The sequence below is a fragment of the Propithecus coquereli genome, unplaced genomic scaffold (assembly GCF_000956105.1).
Source record: "Propithecus coquereli isolate 6110/MARCELLA unplaced genomic scaffold, Pcoq_1.0 Scaffold61, whole genome shotgun sequence".
In the NCBI taxonomy this organism is placed as follows: Eukaryota; Metazoa; Chordata; class Mammalia; order Primates; family Indriidae; genus Propithecus; species Propithecus coquereli.
In genome coordinates this window covers 1,064,264-1,077,727 of record NW_012152063.1, presented here as the reverse complement: position 1 = coordinate 1,077,727, position 13,464 = coordinate 1,064,264, and the positions used below count along the sequence as shown (strand labels likewise).

Here is a 13,464-nt window from a genome sequence, read left to right as displayed (position 1 = left end):
TGAGGGAAGATCCCTCTGACATCTTTAAAATTTAAATAAAAGATACTTAAATAGAAAAGATATGAAATTAGCCTATGTGTCCATCAATGGATGAATGTATGATGACAATGTGGTATATATACATGGGCTGTCCAGAAAGTGTCCAGCCATGTAATATATTCTTTATATTAACAATGGCTGAATACTTTCTGGACAGTGCTCATACATAATGGGGTACTATTCATCTGTAAAAAAGAATGAAATACTGTCATTTACAGCAACATGGGTGAAACTGGAAGTCATGTTAAGTGAAATAAGCCAGGCATAGAAAGACAAACATTGTATGTTCTCACTCATAAGCGGGAGCTAAACAAGTTAATCTCATGGAGGTAGAGAGTAGAATGATGGATACCAGAGGCTGGGAACGGTTTGTGTATGTGTTGAGGGTGAGGGGAAGAGATGAAGAGAAGTTGATTAATGGGCACAAACATACAGTTAGGTAGAAGGAATAAGTTTTTATATTCGATAGCAGAGTAATGATAACTATAGTTAATAACATATTTCAAAACAGGTAAAAGAAGGACTTGAAATGTTCCCAGTACACAGAAATGATAAACACTTGAGGTGATGGATACCCTAAATACCTTGACTTGATCATTACACATTCTGTATATGTCACAAAATATTGCATGTACCCCATAATTATGTATAAATATGTTTCGATAAAGATACTTTTAACAGTTTAAAGAATGGTCACCTAATATTTTCAAGAAAAACACTAATTCTACTTAAAAATATTCTATGTAAAAGCCCTCTGGGTTTACCTTTAGAAATGAATAATTATTTGTTAGAGATGCCAGTTATTATTTTGAAAGGGATTCTTTTTAAAAAAAACTTAAATTACTTAATTGGATAATCACTTCCCTTGAATTTTATTTATATTAATTTCTTAGCATGTATAACAATGTATATTTCTATCTAGCCTCGTTACAATGAATTAACTTGAATGATTTGATGAAATCATATATTTTAGACATTTTACTCTAATGTAAGTTAAAATAGAATATTAGCATTTTATATTTTTCAACATTAGTGTTCCTGATGAGTGTTTACTGTGTCTGTATTTATAAAGGAAGATTCATTAGTCTTATTAAATATTTATGGTTTGAAGCAAACTGGAAATTAACACATTAATAAAAATAATTGCAACATTGTAATCATATGTTTTTGAGCTTCTTTACTGTTTTCTTTTTTCAAGAGAATTTTTAAGGAAATGATTTTCTAAATGTTGCCTTCTATATTTTGCAGGTACATTTTTTTGACGTTAAATTAGTACCTCTCGGTCAGAAAATGGAAAACCTAATGTCGATTAGGGGATTTGCGAAGGAAGTGAGAAAAAGAAATATTTTGTTATGTGGTCTTCTCATATGTTACCCACAGGTAGGTAAAATGTTGATATCTTCGGAATATATGATCAGTAGACTACAATTTTAATGTTGAAAACTTGATTTTGTTAAAAGCAGAGGAGTATTAATGAAAAGGAAAATTGTGGCTGGAAAATTACTCATCTGTGTGTGTGCTGTAATAGCAGAACCTCTTGACTCTAGGAGAAAAATAAAAATCAAAACAAGTGTTTTGATTAGGACAAGAAAGATATAAATTGAAAAGTGTCTCATACTAGGTATTTCACATAAGAGTGTCAGATTTGGTAAGTAAAAATACAGAATTTCCAGGTAAATTGAATTTCAGGTAAACAAAGATTTTTTTCTAAATATGTTCCGAATTTGAAATTTCAATTTCAAATTTAACTGAATTCTTTTATTTAACTGGCAACCCTATAAGGTTACAACTCTTGGCCTGTGATGTAATTGGAATTGCTTACTTTTGTATTTGTTAAAGATATTGGTAGTCAAGTGTTTTTCTCCCCTAACATGTTAATCACTTGAAAGCAATGCCTGGCATTTAGATTTTAAGAGAGCATGGTACTTAACTAGAGAGATGCATTTACTGTCACTGTCTTTAATAGCAGTAAGTTAGTTACACTGAAGGGAAAATGAGCTATTATTATAGATTCTTTGTGCCAAGAAATGCTATTTAAAACGAAGTATTTAGAGAATCTATTAGAGAAGATGAATTTACCCTTTGTGCATAGATTTCGTTCATCGGACTTAAATAGCACTTTATAGTTTTTTGGAGGTACCACACAGGAGCCTAACAAGTTAAACAGTCAACTGTTGTTTTTAGTGATCTTGAATAAAAGTGATTTGGTACTGACTGTCTAGAAAATGACAGGTATTTAAAGTTATATATGGATGATGAATAGCAGCTATTGTTTATGAAATTATTTTTAGCATTTTTAGCCTGTGGATAACATTTCTTTTGAAACAATGGATTTTAACTAAATATAAAGACCATCTTTTAGCTAGACTCTTGGGTTTTTTGTTTTTTTTTTAAACTTTGAGGCGGTGGTTTTCTCTGCTTCCAAAATATGTTAATATAACCTCAGTTTAGTCATCACAAACAAGGCAAATTTTCAGTTTCTTAGCATAATGGAATTGTAAAATATTAATGCTGTAGGGGCTACTGAAGTCAGGGCAACCAAGGTCCAAGGAGACGTGTATTTGCTAAGGATGGATAACTCGCAGAGTAACAATGAGAACTCAGGTCTGTATCCTCAGTCCAGGAATATTTTCTCCTTAATAAATTGTCTCTCTTGGTTGTACTCCAGATTATTATCATGGGAAGATAAATCAGTTCTTTTCCTTGTGTTGTACAAATGAGTCATGGACACACACTACTGATGCCGCTTTGTGAAAATAGAAAGTGGTTTGTTGAGGCAAATCTGAAAATCAGAGAAATGGGAGCATGTTATGCAATCCCTGGAACTCTCAATGTCCTGTGGCAATGGGTCTGCATGCACTGTAGTTGACTTTCCAGTACAGAGTAGTGTTGCCAGATAAAATATATGATGATCAGTTAAATTTTAATTTCAGTTAAACAATTTTTAGTGTAAGCATGTCCCAAATATTACATGGAACATACTTGCATTAAGAATTCTTTATTTATCTGAAATTCAGATTTAACTGGGCATCATGTGTTTTTATCTGCTAAATCAGGCAACCTTAATAGAAAGTATTCCCACATCTGGCATGCTCTGTGTATTTAGGGGGTGGGATACCTATCAATGTGGCTTTGTACCTGTGAAAGCTCCCTGACTGGAAAAGTGGACTTGTTGGAAAGAAGCCTTTGGAGCCCATTGCTTGGTATCAGACCCTTGTTATTTTGAGTTGAGGACCTGCTAAGCCAGCTCTCTACTAAGCTATCAAAAGCAGAGAAGGAGATAAGCCTATAAGGCTTCAAGATATCTCCCTCATCATTTTAGGGAGCAAAGATAGCTTATTTATGTATTGCTTGTCTCTTCTTAAAAATATTACACAATAGTGAAGATATTTCAAGTATGTGAGAATGTTTAAGATACAGGGCTTTCTTTTGTCCTTAAAGACACAGGTGTGAGTTGACTCAATAACCTAACACACTGTCCAGTGCATAATTCCATCCAAAAGAATATTTACCCAAGGACTCAGGGATGTCCACCAGATATGCTATTAAAAAAGGTACGGTTAAAAAGTTTAGGAAACGTCAAAAGAGTTAAACAGATTTCTTTAATGAAGAGCTTCTCACAAATCTTTAACATACTGATGAACATTTCACATCTCCAAACTGAAGAAAGCGGGCATGCCATTTTTCATTTGTTTGTGTAACCCTTTAACCACAGACAACTCATAAGATTAATGGTCCCTAGAGGCAACTTTTGGAAAAGACTACTCACAAGCATTGTTCCTATGTAAAGAAGCCACTACCTTCTGGACACAGTCTTATTTCTGTATGAATTTTTCCATGTAGTTAATTTAGATGTTCTGTCAGCACTAAGTTGGAACTTCTATTGGCTAAAAAGAACTACAAATGGAAAGGGTGTTGGTTTGTGCTTTTCATGGGGCTGTGAGATACAACTTTTTGTAGTGTTCGTACATTAGACTTTGCTCCCAAAATCTAATCCTTCCTTATAATTGCCATTAACATATTTTTCTAGATAGTTATTACGTATCCTTTTAAGTCTTTGATTAGAGAAGCCTTTTCTAGTTCACTATTTTTTGTAAGCATCCAGTGTTTCTTCTTTGGTTAAGTTTTCAGTTTAATAGCTACTCCTTAGAAGAGAGTATATTATTGAATTCAAAGTATGTGCCATATACATGTGTTTTTTTCCCCTCAAAGAAGACCTACGTTGTTCTGTATATGATATTTCTGATACTATACACAGCCTTTGATATTTTTTTTGGCTGTACCTTTACAATGTTAACATATATTATGTTTATAGTTAAATAGAATTATTTAAGCTTTTAAAAAATTTAACATATGATGATGCTAATCTCCATTTGTGTTTGTTTAGACATTTTTTTACACACACATAGGACTTTCTGTGTTTGGTGAATTTAAACTTAGTTTTATTCTACTGTTTCCACCTTTTGTTATTGTTTTTGATTCAGAACATAGCATGCAATGCATTAGTTATAATTTTCTATTTCATATAATTTGCAGGTTAGATGTCTATATTTTGTGTGCACCTTTAGAAAAAATATTGATTTGGAAAAGACTAAGGATTGATCCCTTCTGTAGTATCTATAATATAAATGTTCTACAATGTTGCGAGTGATTAATTACCAATCCTTCTTTGATAATCCAATGACAAATGCATCTAACTATAATCTTTCAGCAGTTTTTCCATATTTTAATACTATCATAGGAAATCCTAGGCCGGGCGCGGTGGCTCACGCCTGTAATCCTAGCTCTCTGGGAGGCCGAGGCGGGCGGATTGTTTGAGCTCAGGAGTTCGAGACCAGCCTGAGCAAGAGCGAGACCCCGCCTCTACTAAAAAATTAGAAAGAAATTAATCGACCAACTAAAAATATATGGAAAAAATTAGCCGGGCATGGTGGTGCATGCCTATAGTCCCAGCTCCTCGGGAGGCTGAGGCAGAAGGATCACTTGAGCCCAGGAGTTTGAGGTTGCTGTGAGCTAGGCTGACGCCATGGCACTCACTCTAGCCAGGGCAACAGAGTGAGACTCTGTCTCAAAAAAAAAAAAGAAATCCTGCCAAATACTTTGTTGAACTCCAGATATACTCCGAATGTACATAGTGTTTTCGGATCAAAGAGAGATTTACTAAATTATTGAATATCCCTGATTCCTTAGCTATGTCGATGTAAAGGATCAAATAAGTTTTTTTCAAAATCGATTTTAAAATAATCTTGCAACGTCAAAAAGGAAATTCATTGTTTAAAATAACCCCTTCATGGATAGATTAAACTTATGGATCATGTTACTGGCCTTGCCATTTATACGTAGTGTTAAGTTTTCTGACTTTATCATCCAATGCTCAGTTCCTTATGTTGTAAATCAATCTGGAAAGATTTGAAATATGTGCTCTAGATTAGAAGTGCACCATAAAATATACCTTCACAATTTGTTGAATAAATTTAAACCAGGCCCTATCCGTCTTTCTAAAATAACCATATAAATCCTCACATTGAGTGTTAGGAAAGAAAAAAAATAACCATATAAATGTAACTGTGGATAATTAAAATGAGGTTTCATAGTTTAATTCATATCAAAGATCTTAGTCCCTTTGTAAGTATTTAAATTATTCTGTTTATAAAGTATTATTCTTAATTTGTCATTGTTAATCTAACTTTGCCATGCGAGTCATGATTGAGGTCCATGATATAAAATTATTTTGGTAATGTGTTCTGATATTTCTAGCATGAATGGCTCAAGTCAGCAGCTTAGAGTTTTCTGTCTTAATTTTGTTAAAGTCTAAAATATTTGTGTGATGCCTTTTTATCCAAATATTTCAGATACACATTTTTAAATAAATTTTTGAATATGAACTTCTGTGGTAGTAAAAATTTTAAAGTCTATAAATTTATGAAGTCGAGTGTAGCAGTTTTATATTTAACCTGTGCCCTTTACATGCGCAGGGATTTAGAGACAGAAACACACAGGTTCAAGGTTTAAAATTTTCCCATAACTATTATAACGGATGTTTCTTCAAATATTTCAGATACACATTTTTAAATAAATTTTTGAATATGAACTTCTGTGGTAGTAAAAATTTTAAAATCTATAAATTTATGAAGTCGAGTGTAGCAGTTTTATATTTAACCTGTGCCTTTTACATGCGCAGGGATTTAGAGACAGAAACACACAGGTTCAAGGTTTAAAATTTTCCCATAACTATTATAACGGATGTTTCTTCCACTGAATTAGTGTCTATTCCCCTTCAAACTGAAAACTAACTATATGACCTTAGACAAGTAACATAAGTTTTCTAGGTCACAGATTCTCCCTTTATAAAATGCAGATGTCAGAACTTCCACATTAAAGCCTGTGTCAGATGAAAAGATGGAGACATAGAGGGGTGTGCTGGCTGTGTCGGTACACATTGTGCTTCTCTCACTCTGACACACAGTTCTGGAACTGAACTTGGTTTTTTTCCTCACCATATGGGACCAAAAATTTCACCTGTACTATTTTCTTTATTTCACTGAGAAATTATTCATTATAGTTTATGTATTTTAGTATGGTTCACAGAGAGAACTGTTCTTTTATCAGACATCTAAATAAAAACAAAGTGAAAAACAACAAGGGCATTACTCTAAGGAAAATGTTAAACATGGCAGCATGGCACGGATTCAGGTACCATTTTGGTCTGTCTACTTTCTCTTTTCCTTCTCCCCTGAGCTGTCATTCCACCAAGGTTGATATAGTGGGAAATAGGACTTTGGAAAATAATGTTTGGCTTAGTGAATATTTTAATAGATGGGGATTTTGGGGAAGGGTCAGCACCACTTGGCAGAGCTGCAGAAACCAAGTACTGGAGAGATCAGGGAATGAAACAGAGGAGGAGATCCATTACCCTCTCTCTTCTCCTGAATTCCACCTTTTCTTTTGTTCCTACTACTATAGATCTTGAAGGCATAAAAAAAGGAAGAAAATTTCCAAAGCAGTTTTGTGAGTTTTTCTTTTTTTAAAAGTTGTAGTTTTATGAGAATCATTGTATAAATCTCATGAATCTCAAAACAGGATATCTAATGATGAAATGATTTTTGTAACAAATCGTTACAACACAGTCAATCACAGCTTTATTAAATAAAGCTGTGTAAATTGGTCTTGTATCACAAAGTATAAATCAGATCACTCTACTTGATGAGATAAATACTGTTGCCCTTCTCTGTTGTCTGAGTTTTAGAGATTTTCTGTATACTGTCAAGCAGCAATCCCCAACCTCTTTGGTATCAGGGACCGGTTTCATGGAAGACAATTTTTCCACAGACCAGGGTGTACAGGGGGGATGGTTTGGGGATGATTCAAATGCATTAAATTTATTGTGTACTTTATTTATATTATTATTACTTTAAATATATGATGAAATAATTATACAACTCACCATAATGCAGAATCAAATGCCACTGCTGATCTGGCAGGAGGTGGATCTCAGGTGGTGATGGGAGGAATGGGGAGCTGCTGGAGATTCAGATGAAGCTTCACTCACTCACCTGCTGCTCACCTCCTTCTGTGCAGCCCAGCTCCCAACAGGCCAAGGACTGGTACCGTACGTGGCTCGGGGGTTGGACACTACAGCTGTAAAGAATATCCAGGAAACTCTTGAATATGAATCCCCTTGTAATTATCTTAGGTGAACTCATAATGATATGTCAAGAAATACATGAACAGGTCTAACTTCTCTAATATACCTTTGAACCCAAGATACGAATGTATAGGGTACAGCCGGCACCGGTCTTTCCATCTCATGGGCACCCATTTGCTCTGTGTCCTCTAGATTTAGGCATCATCCCTTAAGTGTGCGTGATCATTTGGAGAACAAATGGGCATATGCTATCAAGTAGCAGAACAAAGAATTTTTTATGATAATCATGGGTGAGGTTAGACTTAGAAATTTTGCTTCCTGCAATGAGCAATTACTTGGAATTTAACTGGGAATTATTTACTAAACACACAATACTTTCCATGGCACTGAATCATATGGCATGCACACCAAACATGCAATACCAAATCTGTTTACAGAAACCCATAATACCCTGTTCAGAGTAATCAGGCTTTTTTGATGTGGGAATGTTTATGAGACTAAATATTTTTCACTTTCAATATTGTTTTGGTTTTTATTGTTTAGACTTAGTCATTCTTTGGGAAAATATGAAGGTCATAAAATGTCTTCAAAATTGTGTAAGTTTGCAAAACAAAATTGTTTTTAGGGAGTTTGGTTAGTCTTATTTGGCAAACTCATTAGAGAGTGGCAGTAAACTCATTTTACGTAGACATACATAAATGAAAAGCAGTATTGGATACAAGACCTTTGCAACAGACCTTTTTTCTATTGATACATAATAGATAATTATATTTTTGAAGTGTTTGTAATAATTTGATCCATTCATGTAATGTATAAAGATCAAATCAGAGTAATTGGGATATCTTTCACCTTGAATATTTACCTTTTTTTAATACTAGGAACATTTGAATTATCTTCTAGCTGTTTTGAAATGTACAATAGATTATTGTTAACTATAGTCACCCTATTGATCTGTCAAACGTAGATTTTATTTCTTTTATATAACTGTTGATTTGTACCCATGCTTCCTTTTTTATTTTTTGGTAAATGACGCAACTTTATGAAAATGAACAGAAGCAACCTCTGATTTAAAGAGTGTACTACCATGGAAAATTAATGACCTAATTCTTTGAACAACATATTTGTTAGGTATTACTGCATAAGCCAAACTTAGTAGCTTAAAACATTTATCCCACAGTTTCGTGGGTCCTCTGGCCTGGTCTCTATCAAGGCAACAATCATCTGAAGGTTTTACTGAGAATGATCCCCTCCCTCATTCACTCACCTGGCTGTTGGCACAATTCAGTTCCTTGTGGGCTGTTGCACTGAGGCCTCAGTTCTTCACGATTCGTGAGCTGGAGGCCTGCCTCTGTTTCATGCCACAAGGGACCTTTCCATTGTCTCACAACATCAGAACAAGCAAGAAAGCGGGCAAGAGAAAGAACCAGCGAGACGGAAGTCAGTCTTCTGTAATACAATCATCAAGTGACATCCCATCACCTTTGCTGTATTCTGTTCACCAGAAGCAAATCACTAAATTCCACCCACGTTCAGGGGAGGTGATTGCATAAGTGCATGAACGCCAGGAGGGTGGTGATCACTGGGAGCCATATCAGATGCTGCCTACCATGATAAGAGAAGAGTGCTGATATTGTAGGCTATGTATGTATTTTTGCTACCCACACCCATGCAAATTAAGGGATTTATAACTAAATATATAAACTAAATAGGGCTAGAAGTGTTTACTTATGAAAAAGATACCACTTATGCATATAAACATGTACATATATACATGCATGTTAATATGCATATATAATTTTTATTGATGTGTGTAGAGGGGTAACATGGTATAGCAAGGTGATAGCCAAAGAAATGGAAATTTATTTTTAACATTATATGTACAATTGTTTTTAAAGAGCTTGCTTTGAGTCAGATCCATATCAAACACATCAGCACAATTGTATCATTTTCTAATTTTTATTGCAGTGAGAGAGGAATTGTATATAAGTGAAAAAGTATGGATGGAATACTGAATTGGGCATCTTGAGCCATACTTTTAAGTTCTTGATCTTCAGCAACCTTGTAGACATTCTCAATTCACTTAAATTTATGTCTTTCTCAATTATAAAATGACTATATCCTTTTAGATACCAAGATTAAACTAATAAAAAAAATATTCCGTTTAAATTGTGTATTCTTTCTTAAAAGACATATCTCATTCCACAGTGTTTTCATTTCATATAGTTCAACCTAAAAGTTTTGCTTTTTAAATTTGCTTTCAAATATTTTCGTTCATTTTAAGTCTAATTGTCTAGCTTATTTTCTGAGTGCTCAGTGTCTTTTGTGTACTGTACACTGTGCTGGGCACTGTGGGGAGTACAAGATTCAAACACAGTTTCAGTCCTCATGAAGTTCTTGGAATAGAGATGAAACATTTTAAAATTTACAAGGGCATATATTTTAAACACAATTAACAAGATTAGTCTATACATACTTGTTCTATAGACGAATTAGCCATAGATAACTTTCTGTGATAAAAGTGGGGCAGAAGGTAGTTATTAGAGCAGTTGAGAAGAGGGAGGGCTGATTGATGTTTGCTTCACCTGCCATGCCATCTCACCTGGTACAGGGCAGCTTCCGTGTGGTGTAGAGGGAGGCCCCATAGAGATCTGTAGTACTTCATTGTAAGGTGGAAGCCTAATGATTTCCCATCGACACTCTGGCAAAATTGTCATTGTTTGATCAGAGGAATGAACAGGAGAATTGTCATGGTGGATAAGGATTCTCTGGTGAAGCTTTCTGGGTGTTTTCCTGCTAAAGCTTTGGCTAACATTCTGAAAACACTGTCATAATAAGCAAATGTTATTGTTCTTTGGCCCTCCAGAACGTCAAGAAGCAAAATGCCTTGAGCATCCCAAAATACTGTTGCCACGATCTTTGCTCTTGACGGGTCCACTTCCAACTCTCGGTAGTCATTGCTTTGATTGTGCTTTGGCTTCACTATAGTACTGGTAAAGCCATGTTTCATCTCTTGTTACTTCAAAGAAATGCTTCGGGATCTTGATCCCTGTTGTTTAAAATTTCCGTTGAAAGTTTTGCTCTTGTCTGCAGCTGATCTGCAGCACAACAGTTTTGGCACCCATCTAGTGGACAGTTTGCCTAACTTTAATTTTATTGTCAGAATTGTGCAAGCTGAACCAATTGGGTTGTCTATGGTCTTGGCTATTGTCTGTGCTATTAATTTTTAGTCCTTTTCAGTTAGGGTACAAACAAGATGAAGTTTTTCCTTGAAAATTGATATGGATGGTTTGCCGCTGTGGGCTTCATCTTCAATATTGTCTCATCCCTTTCTAAAACAAGTTATTCAACTGTTAATCTTTGGGGCATTGTCTCCATAAATGTCTCATAAAGAATCGATGATTTTGCTATTCTTCCACCCGAAGTTCACCATAAAATTGACATTTGTTCTTGCTTCAATTTTAGCAGAATTCATATAGGCTCTGATAGGGGATCTTTTCAAACTGATGTCTCATCTTTCTTAGTTAGCTAGATCCTGTTCAGAAATGCTATTACAAGTTAGTACAAGTTTATTTTGGTACAAAAAAAATTTAAGTCCATGTGTAGTTTTTTCCTCAGCATTTTCCATGAACTTTTTTGAACACTTCTCATATAATAATATTGTACTGCCGAGTTTTTATAAGAAGTTATGAGAAAAGACCAGAATTAAGAAGATCATTATGAAGAGAGAAAATTAAATGTATTCTCTCCAAATTATTGAATTATAGACTGCATATTTTTCTCCCTAATGTTTCATTGCGTTTTCAACTCACATAGAGTTGAAAAGAGAGTCAGTATTAAAGAACAAGCACTGCAAAAGCAATGAAAGTAATGTTAAGTGAATAAATAGAGGACATTTGGGGCTTCTTTTAAGAGACTAAGAACAAATAATAAATTAGCAGCAATAGACAAAATTGAAGTATCTCTAAGTAAGTTAAAAATATTTAATATTATCCATTGTCGTTTTTGTTTTGGTGGGACTTCATCACAATCCCAACCCATATGATAACATAAGGGATTATTTGGACACTATATTAGTTCTACTTTGTTACAATTAGAGCATTATATTAATGGGGGTGCATATATTTATAGGGAGACTATATTTCATCTCAGGTTAGTGATGCCAGTATTACAAAACAGTTGCTATGAAATGATAGCATTACAATTGAGAAAGTTGAGATACATTACATTAAAAGCATATACTCCAGAAGGTATTGTGTCTGAGAAGTTTGGAATAGTGTTTCCAGGAAATAGTTGCTGTAGGTAAGAAGAAGAGAACCAGAAAGAAGCCAATGAATCTGACAATTGGAATGCTACTGGTAATCTTCAGAAAAAACATGTCGTAGACTTACAGAAAACATCGAGGAACATCACTGGGGGTTGTCTGATTTTCTGTAAACGATTTGCCCAGAAAAACTCCTGTTCTATTACTAATATCAATGAAAAATTAAAGTAGGAGCTAATTTTAGTCTTTGTTCAATTTCTGATATTTTGAGTAATTAAATAGTAAAAAAAATAGGCGTGATGAATAGGCTGAAAGAACAAATTGAGTAATTAGTCACCGGAAAATTGAGTTTTCTGAGGTACATGGCATTATTTCAGCCCTTTGAAATAAAATGTGTTGTATGTGTTGCAGCAGTTTTATGTAAGCTTTTCTTTAAATAACATTTGAATGAGGGAGATATTTTTCTGTTTATTTTCATTTTATGAAACGCTAATTATCCAGACTGCAGAAGCAGCTGTACAAAGAACTCTAAAATTGCAGTGTTTAACTGAATCAAGTTAAGGACATCACGTGCATGCTGGAAGACTTGAAAGCATCAAGTAGGGTGGAAAGTGAAACTTGACAGGAGAAATGGGAAGTCAAAATAATTTTTAAGACTCGACATTCTAAGTCAATGGGAATAAGTCTGAATACTTTGAAACATTTGGGGCCTGTTGATTATTAGATATTACATGTCATTTAGAGCAAAGGTAAGTGATTTCCAGAATCAGGAACTATCTGTCCCAACTATTTTACAGAAATGAGAGTAGAAAAGTGGTAGAATTTGGTCATGTGTAAATTCCTTACTTTCTTCCCCAGTCTGTTTTCTTAGAAAAGAAAATAGTTCATAAAATTACAGCATGTGTTTATTGTCTCTGAGAAATCCTATCAGCGTTTCTGTTTATGATCATAATGGAAATATAGAGGTCCTTTCTCATTGTGAATCAGAGGTGAGTAATGTTTGGCATATAGGTTTGTGTATAGAAAATATTGAGGTTTATTACTTTTCCATCCATCTCATTACTCACCTTTGATAACTGGTAAGGAAGTGTATTTTAATTAAAGTTCAGCTTCCACTTACTGAATGGAGAGTGACAATTACATATTAATGCTACTTGAATAGGAGTTGGTTTAATAATAAACACATCTATAGTAACTCTTTTTAGACTTTGGATTTTAATGGATAGGAAAAACACAGATGTTTTACAAAGACACTATTCATGATTATTATGCTTCTTTCATTGTTTATATCTTGTATGTTTGTAATCACTGTATCATCCTGAAATCCTGTCAGGAAGAATAGAAGGAAATAGTGTTCAAAAAGAGTACCACAGAGAATTTTCCAATTTTTTTTTTTTTAGCCAAAATTGTATATTGTAGTCTTTTGCATTTTTAGTTTTCTTTTTAAAAAATGCTTCAAAATTTATATCTATGGCTTTAAAGTTTCTAAATCATAATAAAAATAATTAGGCTTCAGATC

The 13,464-nt window shown here is 34.1% G+C and overlaps 1 protein-coding gene across 2 annotated transcripts in view; it reads left to right on the top strand.

The window, feature by feature from the left end:
• The window catches only part of ISPD (isoprenoid synthase domain containing), a 349,407-nt gene that overhangs the window by 218,991 nt on the left and 116,952 nt on the right, over nt 1-13,464 (top strand). For both annotated transcript variants that reach the window (XM_012659420.1, XM_012659419.1), the window contains one exon: nt 1,288-1,419. In XM_012659420.1, the coding sequence (XP_012514874.1) occupies nt 1,288-1,419 (132 nt within the window). The remainder of the gene's footprint in view (nt 1-1,287; nt 1,420-13,464) is intronic.